The 19,320-nt window shown below is 42.5% G+C and overlaps 2 protein-coding genes across 6 annotated transcripts; both read right to left on the bottom strand.

Moving 5' to 3' along the window:
• Window positions 1–466: 466 nt before the first annotated feature.
• On the bottom strand, window positions 467–9,505 carry LOC120058462 (inhibitor of growth protein 1-like). Of its 2 annotated transcripts, none has more exons than XM_039007132.1 (4): window positions 9,081–9,505; window positions 8,564–8,728; window positions 8,004–8,152; window positions 467–1,315 (listed from the first exon to the last, which is right to left on the bottom strand). In XM_039007132.1, exons 2-4 carry the CDS (start codon window positions 8,700–8,702, stop codon window positions 680–682), a joined length of 924 nt encoding a protein of 307 aa, XP_038863060.1. In that variant the 5' UTR covers window positions 8,703–8,728; window positions 9,081–9,505; the 3' UTR covers window positions 467–679. The 2 variants fall into 2 exon arrangements, with proteins under 2 accessions (XP_038863060.1, XP_038863061.1); XM_039007133.1 differs by lacking the exon at window positions 9,081–9,505 and adding an exon at window positions 8,885–9,074.
• On the bottom strand, window positions 8,645–18,262 carry LOC120058461 (ATP-dependent (S)-NAD(P)H-hydrate dehydratase-like). Of its 4 annotated transcripts, none has more exons than XM_039007128.1 (12): window positions 17,910–18,261; window positions 16,814–17,807; window positions 12,472–12,924; window positions 12,114–12,261; window positions 11,901–11,946; window positions 11,718–11,806; window positions 11,516–11,624; window positions 11,372–11,422; window positions 11,176–11,280; window positions 10,975–11,095; window positions 10,747–10,867; window positions 9,625–10,582 (listed from the first exon to the last, which is right to left on the bottom strand). In XM_039007128.1, the coding sequence occupies exons 2-12, from the start codon at window positions 17,295–17,297 to the stop codon at window positions 10,432–10,434; spliced, it is 1,878 nt and encodes a 625-aa protein (XP_038863056.1). In that variant the 5' UTR covers window positions 17,298–17,807; window positions 17,910–18,261; the 3' UTR covers window positions 9,625–10,431. The 4 variants fall into 4 exon arrangements, with proteins under 4 accessions (XP_038863058.1, XP_038863056.1, XP_038863059.1 ...); XM_039007131.1 differs by having other exon boundaries at window positions 16,814–17,247; XM_039007130.1 differs by lacking the exon at window positions 9,625–10,582 and adding an exon at window positions 8,645–8,728 and having other exon boundaries at window positions 16,814–18,262.
• Window positions 18,263–19,320: the final 1,058 nt, after the last annotated feature.

The raw sequence follows: 19,320 nt of genomic DNA, 5'->3' as shown, positions 1-19,320 counted from the left end.
TCTACACATCTAAAGGCAATCACAATTGCAGAACCGCATGGAGTAATTGTGTACACATGAGTTGTTGCTTTGCTCTTTGCATACTGCCAGTCAAAAAGAGGGGGAGATGTCATTTGCAGAACCCCTTGGTAAGGATGTTTGGGGTTTTAGGCTAGGTTTCTATATAGCATTTTGACATTGATGTAAAATGGGCTTACAAATACATTTGATTTAATACTACCGTTGGACTAGATACATTTAATTCACCTTACCGGTGTCAAGTGAAAGTCCTCACGAACACAGGCCCGTTGCCAAGGGGATTTGATGTCACGCACTCAACAATCCAATTTAATCATCTACAATGCATTTAGCTAGGGCAGTCCTATCAGTAATGTCACGTCTCAGTACATACACACGTGAAGACAATTCAACAGGAAGTTCAGATGTATTGCGCAATCTTGGATTAAATGTTTTATTTGTTCGGAGGAGCATTATGGTTGCATGCATGATACAGCAGCGTCAACAATCATTGGTGTAGATATTAGATGAAATAATCTGTATTACATTATGCTGTGAACCAGGATGTCCATCTTCCAGTACAGCATTTACTTAAATAAGTCCCTCTTTCCAATTCATTTTCAAACAGCATTGGGAGTAGAAAAAAACTAACCTAACATGTCCGCTGGGCTAGGTAGAGAAGCTACCTGTTGTAGGCCCTTTCCTTCTTCGCCCTCTCTAGGGCCTTGTCCATTGTCTTCTCATTCTCGCCCCTGCATTTGGGGCAGAACCACTTCCCCTTGGGCTTGTGATGCAGCGCCACACAGGAGAAGTGGAACCACTCGATGAGACACTCGTCGTTATCACAGCCAATCATCTCGCCGTAGGATACCTGTTCACACAGGCAGTAGGTGGGCTCGTCTGGGTCAATGGGCAGGTCTAGGGGTGACACCACCCTCTCTGACTTCCCCTTTGACCTCTTCTTCTTCTTGGACGACAACGTTTTGGCCCTCTTCTCTCTGGGCACCCCCATGCCCACCTCATCAACATGACCCATGCTTCCACAGCTCTCCCAATTCTCTCCGCTTTTCTGCCGCCGTGACCGTTTCCCGCCAGACTTGTCCCCCCCGCCGACTGAGCACGGCGTCACCTCGTCACGCCTCTTGTCATGGTGACCCGCTTTGCCCGGAGTTGTTGTTTCTGCCGACGGCACTATGGAGGCTGCGGTCGTCGTCATGGCAGTTGATGTGGATACATGGGTATCAGGGTTCTCCTTGGAAGCTTGGAGGAGCTCAGAATGCCAGTCCACCTGCCTGCTACAGTTCTCCACCAACTCCACCTGGAACAGTACAGAGTGAGTGTATGTATATATATATATATTAACACTTATACACACTGTGGGTTTTGATCAGTGGGGTGACATATTATATATTTGAGATTCTTCAAAGTAGCCATTCTTTGCTTTGGACAATATTGGCAATCTCTCAACAAGGTTAATGAGTTAATTGAAATTCATTCCAGTTAACTAACAGGTGTGCCTTGTTAGTTCATTTGAGCCAATCAGTTGTTACACAGAAGATTTCCAAATATGGCTAAAGACCAAGTCCATATTATCGCAAGAACAGCTCAAATAAGCAAAGAGAAACGACAGTCCATCATTACTTTAAGACATGAAGGTTAGTCAATGCGGAAAATGTCAGGAACTTTGAAAGTTTCTTCAAGTGCAGTCGCAAAAGCCATCAAGCGCTATGATGAAACTGGCTCTCATGAGGACCGCCACAGGAAAGGAAGACCCAGAATTACCTCTGCTGCAGAGGATAAGTTCACTAGAGTTACCAGCCTCAGAAATTGCAGCACAAATAAATCCTTCAGGGTTCAACAGATATCTCAACATCGACTGTCAATTGCTGCAAAGAAACTACTAAAATGACACCAATAAGAGACTTGCTTGGGCCAAGATGGAAATCTGTACTTTGGTCTGATGAGTCCAAATTTGAGATTTCTTGTTTCCAACCCTTGTGTTTATGAGATGCAGAGTAGGTGAACGGATGATCTCCGCATGTGTGGTTCCCACAGTGATGCATGGAGGAGGTGGTGTGATGGTGCTTTGCTGGTGACACGGTCTGATGAATTCAAGGCACACTTAACAAGCATGGCTTCCATATCATTATGCAGCGATAAGCCATCCCATCTGGTTTGCACGTATACCGCATTTTATGATATACCAGTATTGATGCAGGGACCAGTTTGGGTTTTTACTTTAACTTCTAAACCAATATTTGAATGTTTGGTTTGTTAAATGTGATACGCCATGTGTAATGTTAATTTTTATAGTTTACTTCGCTACTTGAGTCATCTCGGCCCTTTTCTCCGTGCCACTTTACACACTTAGCCACGCCCCCTGTCACTGAAGGAGCGGATTTGACTTTCCTCAACCACGAGACACTTGCGTTCAGTCTGCATGGTCAATGCAGCACATGCAACAATATTGTTTTCACTTTGCTTATAAATATAAATCAACTAGCGTTCTATAATGACACTATCCGTTTGTTTCTTACATCAGCAAACAGCTAGTTTGTCTTTTCTTAGCAAGTTGCCCTAAATCTTGTGAGACGCTAATTGTTAGCCGCTAATGCTAATAGCTACTGAGTAAGAGCAAACGTAGCTAGCTAATACAGGTGATGGCGTAGACCTAAATCATGTTGTTTGTGCAACAGCATCTTCTAAATCAAAGAGGAATATGCAAAGCAAGAATGTTAGCTACTTTAAGTAGCTAAGAGAAAACATGCAATGTAGCCAAAGCTTATAGGGTCCCCTAGGAAACACTTATCAAAACTTTAGTTCCTACCCTGTCACAATAACGCCTCCCTGGCATTTTAATTCGTGGTCATCTCAAACACTGTATTCAAAGTGCCCACTATTATATTCTAACTATAGAATTAGAAAAGTCATTCTATTTCAAAGATTCCAACAGTTTTGCTCTAATTCGCAAGTCAAATCACAATTGCAACATTTGGTTAAAAATGAGTCCTAGATTATTTGCCCATAACATGCAGCCCTATGTGGCAGTGTGGGAATTCTCAATTGAGCAGTGGTGTAAAGTACCTAAGTAAAAATACTTTCAAGTACTACTTAAGTCTTTTTTTGGTATATGTACTTTATTTTTACTTCACTACATTCCCAAAGAAAATACTTTAATTTTTACTCCATACATTTTCCCTGACACGTAAAAGTACTCGTTACATTTTGAATGCTTAGCAGGACAGGAAAATGGTCCAATTCACACAATTGTCAAGAGAATATCCCTGGTCATCTAATGCCTCTGATCTGGAGGATTCACTAAACACAAATGCTTTGTTTGTAAATTATGGCTGAGTGTTGGAGTGTGCCCCTGGCTATCTGTAAATAAAAAAAACAAGAAAATGGTGCCATCTGGTTTGCTTAATATAAGGAATTTGCATTATTTATACTTTTACTTTGATACTTAAGTACATTTTATCAATTACATTTACTTTTGATACTTAAGTATATTTAAAACCAAATACTTTTAGACTTTTACTCAAGTACTATTTTACTGGGTGACTCATGTTAACTTGAGTAATTTTCTATTAATGTATCTTTACTTTTACTCAAGTATGATAATTGGGTACTTTTTCCACCACTGCAACTGAGTGCAGGAAATGCAGAAGTGATAAGTGCTGAAATTTGTTTTGGTTGAAGTTGAATTGAACAGTATAAATCAATCAGAATGGAGAAAGACTCATTGAAATCACTTAGAATGTATGTGTTGCCACCCTAGGATCACTCACTACTCATATAGCAAACGTAGAACTGTTATTATTCAAAACTAAAAACACCGTCAAATACAAAAAATACATTTAAAAAATATTTTTTACAAATAGCGTGATATGTTTTGGCCATATCGCTTAGCCCTAAGTGGGACTATCATTTGTTTTTCAACAGGACAATGACCAAAACACACCTCCAGGCTGTGTAAGGGCTATTTGACCAAGGAGAGTGATGGAGTGCTGCATCAGATGACCTGGCCTCTACAATCACCGGACCTCAACCCAATTGATATGGTTGGGATGAGTTGGACCGCAGAGTTAAGGAAAAGCAGCCAACAAGTGCACAGCTTATGTGGGAATTCCTTCAAGACTGTTGGAAAAGCATTCCAGGTGAAGCTGGTTGAGAGAATGACAAGCGTGTGCAAAGCTGTCATCAAGGCAAAGGGTGGCTACTTTGAAGAATCTAAAATATATTTCGATTTGTTTAATACTTTGTTGGTTACTACATGATTCCAGGTGTGTTATTTCATAGTTTTGATGTCTTCACTATTATTCTACAATGTAGAAAATAGTAGAAATAAAGAAAACCCCTTGAACGAGTATGTGTCCATACTTTTGACTGGTACTGTAAGTTGGTCAAGGAGAGTGACCAATATGGGCTTTGTTGCAGCCTCATCCATCAATATTATTGCTTTTCAAGTTGGAAAATCAAACTTCTTCAGGATTGGTGTCCTGTCCGTGGGACGGTTGAGCTAACGTAGGCTGATGTGATTAGCATGAGGTTGTAAGAAACAAAAAAAGATTTCCAGGACATATACATATCTGATATGGGCAGAAAGTTAAAATTCTTGTTAATCTAACTTTAAAAAAAAAATATATATATATATATATAATAATTTCACCTTTATTTAACCAGGTAGGCTAGTTGAAAACAAGTTCTCATTTGCAACTGCGACCTGGCCAAGATAAAGCATAGCAATTCGACACATTCAACAACACAGAGTTACACATGGAATAAACAAAACATACCAGTCAATAATACAGTAGAAAAATAAGTCTATATACAATGTGAGCAAATGAGGTGAGATAAGGGCGGTAAAGGCAAAAAAGGCCATAGTGGCGAGGTAAATACAATATAGCAAGTAAAACACTGGAATGGTAGATTTGCAGTGGAAGAATGTGCAAAGTAGAGATAGAAATAATGGGGTGTAAAATAAATAAATAAATACAGTATGGGGAAGAGGTAGTTGTTTGGGCTAAATTATAGATGGGCTATGTACAGGTGCATTAATCTGTGAGCTGCTCTGACAGCTGGTGCTTAAAGCTAGTGAGGGAGATAAATGTTTCCAGCTTCAGAGATTTTTGCAGTTCGTTCCAGTCATTGGCAGCAGAGAACTGGAAGGAAAGACGACCAAAGGAGGAATTGGCTTTGGGGGTGACCAGTGAGATATACCTGCTGGAGCACGTGCTACGAGTGGGTACTGCTATGGTGACCAGTGAGGTGAGATGGCGGGGCTTTACCTAGCAGAGACTTGTAGATAACCTGTAGCCAGTGGGTTTGGCGACGAGTATGAAGCGAGGGCCAACCAATGAGAGCATACAGGTCGCAATGGTGGATAGTGTATGGGGCTTTGGTGACAAAACGGATGGCACTGTGATAAACTGGATGCAGTCTGTTGAGTAGAGTGTTGGAGGATATTTTATAGATGACATCGCCGAAGTCGAGGATCGGTAGGATGGTCAGTTTTACGAGGGTATGTTTGGCAGCATGAGTGAAGGATGCTTTCTTGCGATATAGGAAGCCGATTCTAGATTTAATTTTGGATTGGAGATGCTTAATGTGAGTCTGGAAGGAGAGTTTACAGTCTAACCAGACACCTAGGTATTTGTAGTTGTCCCCATATTCTAAGTCAGAACCGTCCAGAGTAGTAGACGGGCGAGCAGGTGCGGGCAGTGATCGGTTGAATAGCATGCATTTAGTTTTACTTGCGTTTAAGAGCATTCGGAGGCCACGGAAGGAGTGATGTATGGCATTGAAGCTCATCTCGAGGTTAGTTAACAGTGTCCAAAGAGGGGCCAGAAGTATACAGAATGGTGTTGTCTGCGTAGAGGTGTATCAGAGAATCACCAGCAGCAAGAGCGACATCATTGATGTATACAGAGAAGAGAGTCGGCCCGAGGACTGAACCCTGTGGCACCCCCAGAGACTGCCGGAGGTCCGGACAACAGGCCCTCCGATTTGACACACTGAACTCTATCAGAGAAGTAGTTGGTAAACCAGGCAAGGCAATCATTTGAGAAACCAAGGCTGTCGAGTCTGCCAATAAGAATGTGGTGATTGACAGAGTCGAAAGCCTTGGCCAGGTCGATGAATACGGCTGCGCAGTAATGTCTTTTATCGATGGCGGTTATGATATTGTTTAGGACCTTGAGCGTGGCTGAGGTGCACCCATGACCAGCTCGGAAACCAGATTGCATAGCGTAGAAGGTACGGTGGGATTCGAAATGGTCGGTAATCTGTTTGTTAACTTGGCGTTCGAAGACCTTAGAAAGACAGGGTAGGATATAGGTCTGTAGCAGTTTGGGTCTAGAGTGTCACCCCCTTTGAAGAGGGGGATGACCGCGGCAGCTTTCCAATCTTTGGGAATCTCAGACAATACAAAAGAGAGGTTGAACAGGCTAGTAATAGGGGTTGCAACAATTTCGGCAGATCATTTTAGAAAGAGGGTCCAGATTGTCTAGCCCGGCTGATTTGTAGGGGTCCAGATTTTGCAGCTCTTTCAGAACATCAGCTATCTGGATTTGGGTGAAGGAGAAATGGAGGGGGCTTTGGCGGGTTGCTGTCGAGGGTGCCGGGCAGTTGACCAGGGTAGGGGTAGCCAGGTGGAAAGCAGGGCCAGGCGTAGAGAAATGCTTATTGAAATTCTCAATTATAGTGGATTTATCGGTGGTGACAGTGTTTCCTAGCCTCAGAGCAGTGGGCAGCTGGGAGGAGGTGCTCTTATTCTCCATGGACTTTACAGTGTCCCAGAACTTTTTTGAGTTAGTACTACAGGATGCAAATTTCTGTTTGAAAAAGGTAGCCTTAGCTTTCCTAACTGCCTGTGTATATTTGTTCCTAACTTCCCTGAAAAGTTGCATATCACGGGGGCTATTCGCGGCTAATGCAGAACGCCACAGGATGTTTTTGTGCTGGTCAAGGGCAGACAGGTCTGGAGTGAACCAAGGACTATATCTATTCCTAGTTCAAATTTCTTTTGAATGGGGCATGATTATTTAAGATGGTGAGGAAGGCACTTTTAAAGAATAGCCAGGCATCATCTACTGACGGGATGAGGTCAATGTCATTCCAGGATACCCCGGCCAGGTCGATTAGAAAGGCCTGCTCGCAGAAGTGTTTTTGGGAGCGTTTGACAGTGATGAGGGGTGATCGTTTGGTCGAAGACCCATTACGGATGCAGGCAATGAGGCAGTGATCGCTGAGATCTTGATTGAAAACAGCAGAGGTGTTTAATGAGGGTGCCTGTGTTTACGGATTTGGAGTTGTACCTGGTAGGTTCATTGATAATTTGTGTGAGATTGAGGGCATCAAGCTTAGATTATAGGATGGCCAGGGTGTTAAGCATGTCCCAGTTTAGGTCACCTAGTAGCACGAGCTCAGAAGATAGATGGCGGGCAATCAATCAACTGCACTGACAATTTACAGTAGCTATTAGAGTGAAAGAATACCATGCTATTGTTTGAGGAGAGTGCACAATTATGAACTTGAAAATGTATGAATAAACGAACTAGGCACATTTGGGCAGTCTTGATACAACATTTTGAATAGATATGCAAGATTTCACTGCATCACTCAAACTTTGCACATACAGTGCTGCCATAGTGGCCAAAGTCAGAATTGCACCTGGGCTAGAATAATTCATTATGCCCTTTCTATTGCATTTCAAAGATGGTACAAAAAAAATACAAAAAACAGTTATTTTTTTCTTTTGCCAGATCTAATGTGTTATATTCTCCTACATTCTTTCACATTTCCACAAACTTCAAAGTGTTTCCTTCCAAATGGTATCAATAATATGCATATCCTTGCTTCAGGGCCTGAGCTACAGGCAGTTAGATTTTGGTATGTTATTTTAGGCAAAAAATGAAAAAGAGGTTTAAGCAAAGTTCATATAAAAAGGGAAGACACTTTTGTCCATAAACAATAATACAGGCAGCCAGCCAGCCAAGTGCACGCACCATCTGCCCAGCAATCTGGATCTTCTCATCTCCCAGCTCCTGGCTGTGGATAAGAGCTCTTTGGATGGCCAGCTGAAGTCTATGCCGCTGGAGAGGGTCGGACTCCCGACTGTAGCGCTCATAAGCATCATCCAGCTCTTGCAGGCCATCTGAGGCAGGGGGAAAAAACAAAGGATGCAAGAGATGTAACAAACATGGCCCATAGATAGCGTAGTGGATGGAAGGGCAGTTTTATTATGGAACTAAACAAACGTGTAATACTCTAGTAAGCTAAATACATTTACATAACTTGAAAATAATAGTTTAATTTGACATAAAAAGGTGTCTACTATTCTATTCCAATTGTAACCTAATCAAAAGATGCACAGGCTAGCTAGCTTGTATCTGGATGCCAGTAACCAGCTAACGTTACTGCTAGAAACTAGCAGCGTAACTTCACCTAGCTAGGTTATTAACAGACTAGTAATTAGCAGTTATGTAAACTAACGTTAGCTATATTGATTAACGTTACCTAGCAGGTAGCTAGCAAAGTTGGTCAGTGGATGAAACGAACGATTTACCTTGATATTTCGCATCAATTTCCTTCATAAGCGACACACTCCTCTGTAGGTCGAAAGGCAGTGATTCGACCAAGTCCAAATATTCTTCCACATAATTTGTAACGACGTGGACCGGATCGCCGTTAGCCGGATTTAGCATTCTCGTCTGTCAATGTCCACACAAAGCTGTCCACAAAAAAGGAAACATTTGTTACACAGAACAACATCCTTCTTCTTCTACAATATTATGGCACACAGAACATCCGAAACTCATAATCCTACAGTACACGTTGGACGAATAAAAAAAAACATATTTGCAATCTCTTTTACGTTTGAGCTGACCTTTTCCCTTACCGTATCCATGAAAACTAGTCCCGCTACCTAACGTTTAACAGGAGGAAGCTAGCTCTTTGAGCCTACTGTGTTAGCGAACCAGCTACCATTAGTTAGCTAGTAGCAGTAACGTCGTTACAGGCTTCACACTGATTACTGTCTGAACACGATAATGAAGCAATGCAAACGACCCATTTTTACTCACCAGAAACGTTATATTTTCCGTTTACTGAAGCTCATACAATGTATTCAATCCAACTGGAGAATATTCTAACGGTGCATTAATTCGAGCGTGAAGAACGGTAAACTTGAGTTGAACCGGTTTATTTAGCGCATGCGCATCCTGTGAAACAAACTTGACAATGGACGAATTTTTTTTTGTGAAGATACTTTTTCGGCAACGACGTTTTAATCTGTTTTTAATGTCTATTGTTTTAATGCATTTAGTTTACAATTATGCAGATCTTGTGAAAATGATTGATGCCTGACATGCTTGATGTTACATCTTAGCTTGATACAGTTCCACAGTTTTGCTCTGATGTTATGAAGGCGATAACCCGCCATATCGGAAATACAATGTATGCGCCCTCTGGTGGCAGTATGACAGAATGGCAATTATTTAAAATGTAAACAAAGTTTCTCTCCATCGCAGACATTTCACACTGTTTGAGCTGACAGTTATCATTGATACATTGGATAATCTAACTCTGTGCAACACTGTGAGGGAGGTAGAAGACAGAACAAAGAAGTGAACTCTCAATCAACATTTTAATATTTACAATGTAAAAGATGTTTATGACAAAAACAGGAGACCACACCGGTGCCACACTGTCAGTAAAGATAGGAATGTCATGATGGAATAGGATTAACTGTCTGGAAGGAAATCACAGAGAATTCTATGCTGTAAATCATCAGGTATTATTAAATGTGCTACACAGTATGTGTACTGTTAGAAGTCTGTTAGGTAGTCTAATAATATTGATGTATAATAATCTTAGCTCAGCCTTGTGTGCCCCTTTAATACTGAAGTGCTGGCTGTCAACATTTTAAAAGCCAACAAGGCACTTTGAGGAACATTAAACAGACTCCAGAGCAGAGGGAATATTTCAGACACCTTTTCTTTATCCATTTAAAAATCATTAAAGTCTAGTTTATTTAGCACCAATAGACTAGAAGTGGTTTCATATGTTGGAGCCCTACTTCTTGTATTATTTCTTGTTGATTAAACAGTCTTAGGTCGAGATTCAATAACGATCACAGGATCTCGAACAATGCAATCGTGGTAAAAATAAACTGCAACGTCGGCTCAATTGGAAATTACGGATTGAATCCCGGGCTTAGCTTTCCTGTCTGGAGGTACAGACTAGCTACAGCTAAAAGATCTGAAAAGTTTTGACAACATCTTTGATAGTTGGGCTCTTTGGCCCAATGTCAATGATTATAGAGAATGGATTCTCAGGATTCCCATGGAAGAGCGTGTCGTTATGTCTATGTACAGTATGTATGCATGTATGCACAGTACGTATGTGAGTATCTTGGGCCCCTGTAGACCGTTCTCAGCTCTCAAATAGTTTTTTGAAGGCGGAGCTGATCTCCTGGATCATGTCTGTGGTGGTGGTGGCTCGGCCATGTTTGTGAAAGGCCTGTCTGTTACACTGTCTGGTCAGAGAACAGGCCCCGAACGCTGCCACCACTGACGGGTTCACACTGAGGCAGAGATTGGAGAACACATTACAGTTACAGCAATGACAAATAAACTGTAAAATTAGGCCAACTAAGTAACAATGGCAGCCCCTTCTAATGTTCTCATAGAACTATATTCATTTTGGCCATGTCAGTGTATAAGCACATAATGTTAATGAATATGGTACCTTTTGGTCATGTCTGCTGAGGAGGTATATGCCCAGTGTGCCAGCACTCCCAGAGAGCCAGATAGGAGGTCTCCTTGTCCCCCACACCTACGCCCGCTGCCCTCCTGTCTGCACAAGATCACTGAACGCCACAGAGACACAGGACACAGTCAGAGCTTTACAGGAATATGTGTGAATGTAGCATTTAGTCTAAGTGTAGCTGTGCGTGTGTGCGTGACAGACACTAACCCTTGTTGCCGTCAGTGATAAGGTCTTCTTCCCCCTTGAGCACCACAGTCAGGTTGCCCATGGCAACACTGAGCTCCATGGCACTCCTCTGATGGTCACTGCTATCCAGAGGCTCATGGTGCTGAAAAAGACAGACAGACAGTAGGATAATGATAAACACACAACACACACACACACAGAGAGCTGAACTGGCAGACTCACCATAGCCTCATACAACTGGGTGAATTCCATGTAGTTGGGAGTGAGGATGCCCTTCTGGTACCCTTGGATGACTGATGGTTGCTGAGCAACCAGCCACAGCCCGTCCTATTAGTGCAACACACAATCACTGCACATCTTTATGAAGAAATCTAAATCTATTAACAAAGTGAAAATATGTTTTGTGTACAGTACTTACTGCATCAATAACTATAGGGATATCTCTTGCTTTGGACTTCTCAATTACTTCCTGAAGAGAAAAAAAGAGTCATGAAAACATTGCTAATATGTCAACTGTCAACTAAAATTGACTGTGTGTGTGTGTGTTCAGTGTCCCATGTGCCTTGGCGTTTTTCAGCAGCATTTCGTCTCTGCCCAGCCCTGGGCCCACCACCAGGCAGTGGAGTCTGGGGAGCCATTTCTCTATCTCCTCCACTGCATCGGGGCTGTCCCTATAGATAATATTAACACAGTTATCATCAACAAAGACATCCATTATATGCACACTGCTTACAAATAGGCTTCCATTCCTAGACAGAACTTACAGAACAGGATGAACTATGAGCTCCGGACTGTAGGATTTGATCACTGTCGCTGCAGTTTTAGTGCAGAATACGTGTGACAGGTCAGCCCCCTGGGAAGTGATACAGCAGAGGTTTTGTTGTCATATCAATGTCTCCACCAGAGTAAAAAATGACACAGGACCAAGAAAGCTACTTTGTGCTTACCACTTTCAATGCAGAGATAGCAGCAAAGTACGGAGCTCCTGTATACCTTACCATGACAAGAAAAATAATCAGAAAGAAGGATGGAACGAAAGAAGGATACAAGAAGAACATTTTAGAATATCTTTGGTACCTCACACAATATGGGTATACTCCAGAAAACCTTCATTTAGAAATCCAAGTTAAAGGTGGGGCTGGGTCACTTGGATAACTTACTCCTGACATCCCCCAATAATCCCAATCCGCCCATCTTGGCCTTTGTGCTTTTTAGACGTCAGCGGAGGGACTATATTCTTCACCAGCGGAAGGATATCATCCATTCCTCGGCGTGCTGCTGTCCCATGGGAGAAGGAGCGCTCAAGGACTGAAAGAGGAAATAGAAGTATTCAGAGTTTACTTAAAACTTGTCACTTCCCTGCGCTAACTGCTTGTGTGTGCATTTAGTTCAGCCTAGATGTCTTTGTGGGTCTGTTTCAGCCTTATTCAGTTATGTTTGACCTGCTTGTCGACAAGCAGTCTCACCAGAGCTGGCCATTGGTTAAACACAGGCCAACTGAGTAAGAGAAGCAAATACCTAAACCTGCGTTGGACTGTGGTTGACTGTGGTAGCTGGGCCACTCAGCCTGGGACTGGGGCGAGCGGACTTGGCGGTGACTCGACCGACCACGCCTCATTTGGCTGGACATGGGCACACCGGGCTGTATGGTGGACTCCATGGTATTCAGAGCAGGTGGCATTGCTGTGTTTGCGGTAGCTGTGGCGACAGGGTTCCTGGTGGCGATGCTGGAGAACATCTGTCCCAACACCTGGAGCATGTGGAGCTCGCGGGCATGTTTGGCTTCTCGCCGGCGGTCCTCGGCTTGCAGACGCTGCTCCTCCATCTGGTAGAAGCTCTGCTCAGCCTCGGCACTCTGCTCCAGGAGCCGCTTCGTCACACTGTCCAGGGCCAGGTCGGCGTGCCGCTTCTTGGGCCGTTTGGAGGATGGCCCACCAGCTGACTGGCTGCTGATCTGTCTGACTGTAGTGCCTGTTGAGGAGTGGATGGAGGTTTGAGAGCTGCCACTGTGGTAGTATCGGTATACTTGATATGGTTGATTTTGCAAATACGGGCACTTTTTGGATGTTTTTGAAAATGAAACAGTTTTTTTTAATCTATCTGAATATTTTCTTCACTCTATCTGGAAACAAGATCAAATAGTAGCTGAGACCAAACTATTTAAGAATATAAAGATTGTTTATAGGTTTCCACAAATACCTGAGAGGAAATGTCATTACCACCACATCATAAAATTGTCCATATATGCCTTGATGATACTCAGAAACATGCATTTACCACATCAACATCTTAATATCTTAAGAACAAGCATATAAAGGTTCACATATGGGAATCATCATCAATAGTAATTTAATACACATTTTCCTAAAAAATATGTACCGTGATGGTAATGACAGTGTGGTGGAAATTACATTTCATATAAAAACTGCTGAAAAATACCATAAAACATTTTGAATGTCACAGTTGTACATGTTTCATTTTATTGAAGATATAGAACACACCATTCAAAACCTCAAAAAACAAAAGGTTACATGCCTCAAGAACTTAAAGCATATTTTAGAACAATTGTTGGATTCAAAGCATTAGGCACCTACAAGGTTCTAAACACTAGTCGACATTAAACAAATTGTTGTTCACTGGCTGCAGTCTATTGATTCAGACTCATGAGACAGGTATGTGCTCACTCAAGATTATGCTCTCTATTACTTAACGAGAGAGCAAATTTCCTCCCAGACTGCGCCAGCAGGCATCATATGCCGTTTTGTCACTGGATGAGGTTCAGGGACAAGCCCAAGCACATTCTCTGGTTGGTACCATACAATTTCCTCTCTCGTTGGCCAAAATAATCCGTTTGCTCTCACACGACTCATCGTCTTGACTAGAGCACTGCTCTCTGCATCAACATCTTGTATAATACCAAGGTAAGGGTCTTCATGATATTTCACAACACACCACTTTCCAATCAGTCTCTCATGTATGTCTGCAATGGGCAGTTTTGCACTAGGAGATAGTTATGGTGCTGTGCAGGTTGAAGTGAAGATTGTGCTTTGACTGCCTCTGTTGAATTATCACGGTCTGTGGGCCAAAACAATCACAGATGTGGAGTTGAGCACCAACAACTTAGAACTCTCCATGTGATTTGTCCTGGAATGGCAGTGACGATCTGTAAACAACATATAAGATTTCTTAAATTGATGAATATACAGGAAATCTAACACATTCTGTTAACAGCTTCAGTAAACACTTAAATGACTTAGAATGAAAAGATAGTGATTTGAAAATCTACAATTTGATCTACATTTTGTAATTACAAATCTATATATTTTTACATATTACCTGGTGTATTTTCATTGTTCCACGGATCGTCTCAGTACGATCTGGAAGCAGGAGATCAATTTTCTCAATCTCTTGCTCTGTGACGTAAAAGAGCTTCACATTTGACTGCTCGTTGGAAAGTTCCTCGTAGAACCCTTCCATTCTGAAGGACCTTTCCTCTTGCCACCATGGAATCAACTTCTCTTCACAGCTGGACCGATTTCATCCGCAGTACCTTTCCCATGTCCAGCCTACAAAAAATCCCATGTGATCTTCTGAAAGCCCAGTTGAAATGGAATTGTGAAATAAATTATTCTTGGATCTGTACTGTGTGGTTGGTCCATCACTTACAACATGAGAGACAGTGGCAGATGTATTCAACCCATGAAGGTGGGAGACAACTTTGGAGAGATGACTAATACATTGTCATTACCACCATATTGTCCTTACCATCACAGTTCATTATGTGGTGGGAATTACATTTTTACAGTATTTGGTCATAAATAGCAGGGATTCTAGCATGAAGTTGAACAGCAAGCATACAATGTATCCTAAATAATTATTTGATGAAATTATAGCCTATTTGGTAATGACGTACAATATCTCAAAACATATTTACCTTTATTTTCTGTCATTTCCTGGCATCAAACTCTGAATCTCCCCCCATGAGCTCCACTGTCTCTATTCATATCCATAATAACCAAATACACAAACTTTAAAAAAAACAATCATGTAATTTGCTTGTCATGGTGGTAATGACAATACTTAGAGACTACTGTAGTGTTTTCTTTTTTTTTTAAAGTAACAAATGGCTTATGCTCATCTAATATCTCAACTCAGCAAAAAAGAAAGGTCCCTTTTTCAGGACCCTGTCTATCAAAGATAATTAATAAAAATCCTAATAACTTCACAGCTCTTCATTGTAAAGGGTTTAAACACTGTTTACCTTGCTTGTTCAATGAACCATAAATAATTAATGAACATACACCTGTGGAACGGTCGTTAAGACACTAACAGCTTAAGGTCACAGTTATGAAAACTTAGGACACTAAAGAGGCCTTTCTACTGACTCTGGAAAAACACCAAACGAAAGATGCCCAGGGTCCCTGCTCATGTGCGTGAACGTGCCTTATGCATGCTGCAGGGAGGCATGAGGACTGCAGATGTGGCCAGGGCAATAAATTGCAATAACCGTACTGTGAGACGCCGAAGACAGCACTACAGGGAGACAGGACGGACAGCTGATCGTCCTCGCAGTGGCAGACCACGTGTAACAACACCTGCACCAAATCGGTATATCTGAACATCACACCTGCGGGACAGGTATCACCAGACATCAACGGCAACAACGTTGCCTATGGGCACAAACCCACCATCGCCGGACCAGACAGGACTGGCAAAAAAGTGCTTTTCACTGACGAGTATTGGTTTTGTCTCACCAGGGGTGATGGTCGGATTCGCGTTTATCGTCTAAGGAACGACCGTTACACCGAGGCCTGTACTCTGGAGCGGGATTGATTTGGAGGTGGAGGGTCCGTCATGGTCTGGGGTGGTGTGTCACAGCATCATCGGCCTGAGCTTGTTGTCATTGCAGGCAATCTCAACGCAGGGAAGACCTCTCCTCCTCCCTCATGTGGTACCCTTCCTGCAGGCTCATCTTGACATGACCCTCCAGCATGACAATGCCACCAGCCATACTACTCGTTCTGTGCGTGATTTCCTGCAAGACCGGAATGTCAGTGTTCTGCCATAGCCAGCGAAGAGCCTGGATCTCAATCCCATTGAGCACGTCTGGGACCTGTTGGATCGGAGGGTGAGGGCCAGGGCCATTCCCCCCCAGAAATGTCCGGGAACTTGCAGGTGCCTTGTTGGAAGAGTGAGGTAACATCTCACAGCAAGAACTGGCAAATCTGGTGCAGTCCATGAGGAGGAGATGCACTGCAGTACTTAATGCAGCTGGTGGCCACACCAGATACTGACTGTTACTTTTGATTTTGACCCCCCCTTTGTTCAGGGACACATTATTCCATTTCTGTTAGTCACATGTCTGTGGAACTTGTTTAGTTTATGTCTCAGTTGTTGAATCTTGTTATGTTCATACAAATATTTACACATGTTAACTTTGCTGAAAATAAACGCAGTTGACAGTGAGAGGACGTTTCTTTTTTTGCTGAGTTTATATAGTTTCCATTTTACTCTTTTCTAATCAGGTGCATTAAATATTTCTAATTATCAATATTTCTAATTATCAAGACTTCTGTAAGTGTAATACATACCAGAATTGCAAAAGTCAGTATGAGACAGGGCAAAAACCATGCAAAAACTGTGAAATCCAGACATTAAATGCTTTAGGAAATCAAATGAAACATTGAAAGCTGAAAAATAAGTTACGGTTATTTTAGTCTCTACTTAATGGATGTGAAATAATAAATCTAAATTAACATTGTATCTTAAAAATCTAACCCTGTGACACAAAAAAGGCCTGTATTTGCAAAATAATCCATATAATAACAATGTAACGACATGCCATACTAATGGTACTTACTATTTCCTACTGTCACAGGGATGGGAGGGTATTCGAGCTTCACTTGGGTCTCTGGGTAGGAGCATTCCCCTGTGCTCTCCATGTATGGGTCCTGTGGAGGGTCTGTGTCCACTTCCTCCTCGGTCTCATCCCCCACGGCCCCACTGTCTAACAACTCCTGGGGGTCAATCTGGGGACGGCTGCTTAGTATCCTCTCCATGGCGTCATAGAACTTGCAGATTTTGTGGTATTGTCCATTGTTCCTCAGGTTGCCCTCCTTGGCCAGGATAAACTGCCTTTTCAGGCTTTTGATTCGCACCCTACACTGCTCTGAGGTTCTTTCGAATCCCATAATTCCCAAACTTCGGGCGACGTCGCGGTAGACATGACTGTTTCGGAAGTTGCCGCCCAACGCCGCCTGGATGTCCGGCTCCCCCCAGATATTCAGCAAGGTTCTGGTTTCGACATCCGACCAGAGAAAGCCCCGTGTTGAATTGGCAAGCATAATTATCAGGTGCGAGAACAACTGATGCGTAATTTATCTTTTAAAGCATGCAGTACAGTCAGAACACCAAGAAATGTTAGCAAGTCAGCTGGTGAACAAGACGAACGTTAGCTAGCTAGCAGCAGGAACCTGTATCAAACCTCGACATTCAGAGCCTGACTAAGAAAGGCTATAACGACCAGGTAACATTTTACCTCGACATGGATGGCGCACATTCAGCAGCCAGATGTTGTTTTTCAGACAATGCACTGTCATACAATGGAGATTAGTGTCTGCAAAACTGATTATGGGCCCCCACCATACACTCGAGTACCGCAAAACAAACGGTCCTTGATATCTGGGATCCTTGGGACGTCACTACCCCCCATTGAAGTTGAAATGCAAAATGGTTAAGTTAGGGTTTAAGGTAGGGACGTCCCAAGGATTCCGAATAGCACTGACCTAAAACAACCGTCAGGGACAGCATGTGTACTACATCACAGGGATTAGCTCGCAGAGCTCCACTGGGTCCTAAAGGAAATAGTTCGCGTCAGGGATTGTGGTGTATAAAAAGTGACAGCGACGTAAAAAAAATGTTTTTAAGCAGTACAGTATTTGTTGTTTCCACTTTACCTTCATATAGGTTACAGCAATCGACAGTAGAACAGTAGAGGCAAAAGACAATCAAATATCCAAGTTCCATGTTTGCATGATTCGGTCATGCTCTTGCGAGCCTATTAGAGGCCGTAGGTAAAAGCGTGTAATGAGGTAGCGCGCGCACACTAACAGTTCTTACTTACACACGAATTGTGAGTTACTGCTGAAAATAGAATAGATAGACGCTTCACTGGGATGAGAGGCGCTAAAAGATCCAAACAAAAACAGGAAGTGTGTTGAGAGGAGCATAGAGCTAAATAAAGGACTTATCTTTATATCTGTGCCATTATAGGTCTGACAGCGATCTCCATTTTGAAGTAGTTAATTTTCTTCTTCACGATTGGCTGATCCCTCCTGATGACCCGGTTGGACATGAATCCTACAGGGTTATCAGGAGGGATCAGCCAATAAAGTTTGACATTCCACCCAGTTGACTACATTAAAATGGTGGAAGTCCTCAATGGCACTTTTCATGCTAAAATGGCCTGAAGGCCACTAGAGGCCTCTAGAGCTATATAATATACAGTATAATATCAAATCGTATTAGTCACATGCGCCGAATACAACAGGTGTAGACCTTACAGTGAAATGCTTACTTATGAGCCCCTAACCGACAGCACAGTTTAAAAAAAAGAATGTTAGGAATAAGAGATCAAATGTAACAAGTAATTAAAGAGCAGCAGTAAAAAAAAAAGATATATACATGGGGGTGCCGGTACAGAGTCAATGTGCGGGGGCACTGTCGTTGAGGTAGTATGTACATGTAGGTAGAGATAATTGAAGTTACTATGCATAGATAACAATGTAGAGTGGTAGTGGTGTGGAGAGGGGAGCGGGGACAAGGTGAATAGTCTGGGTAGCCATTTGACTAGATGTTCAGGAGTCTTATGGCTTGGGGGTAGAAGCTGTTTAGAAGCCTCTTGGACTTAGACTTGGCGCTCCGGTACCACTTGCCGTGCAATAGCAGAGAGAACAGTCTATGACTAGGGTGGCTGGAGTCTTTGACAATTTTTAGGGCCTTCCTCTTTACCCGACTGGTATAGAGGTCCTGGATGGCAGGAAGCTTGGCCCCAGCCATACAGTCTACCCTCAGTAGTGCCTTGCGGTCGGAGGCCGAGCAGTTGACATACCAGGCAGTGATGCAACCAGTCAGGATGCTCTCGATGGTGCAGCTGTAGAACCTTTTGAGGATCTGGGGTCCCATGCCAAATCTTTTCAGTCTCCTGAGGGGGAATATACAGTACCAGTCAAAAGTTTGGACACACCAACTGATTCCAGGGTTTTTCTTTATTTTTACTATTTTCTACATTGCAGAATAATAGTGAAGATATCAAAACTATGAAATAACACATGGAATCAAAAAAGTGTTAAACAAATCAAAATATAT

Source organism: Salvelinus namaycush, chromosome 13, assembly GCF_016432855.1.
Source record: "Salvelinus namaycush isolate Seneca chromosome 13, SaNama_1.0, whole genome shotgun sequence".
Lineage (NCBI taxonomy): Eukaryota > Metazoa > Chordata > Actinopteri > Salmoniformes > Salmonidae > Salvelinus > Salvelinus namaycush.
Note: the sequence above shows the minus strand (reverse complement) of the source record. Positions and strands in the feature narration are given on the sequence as shown.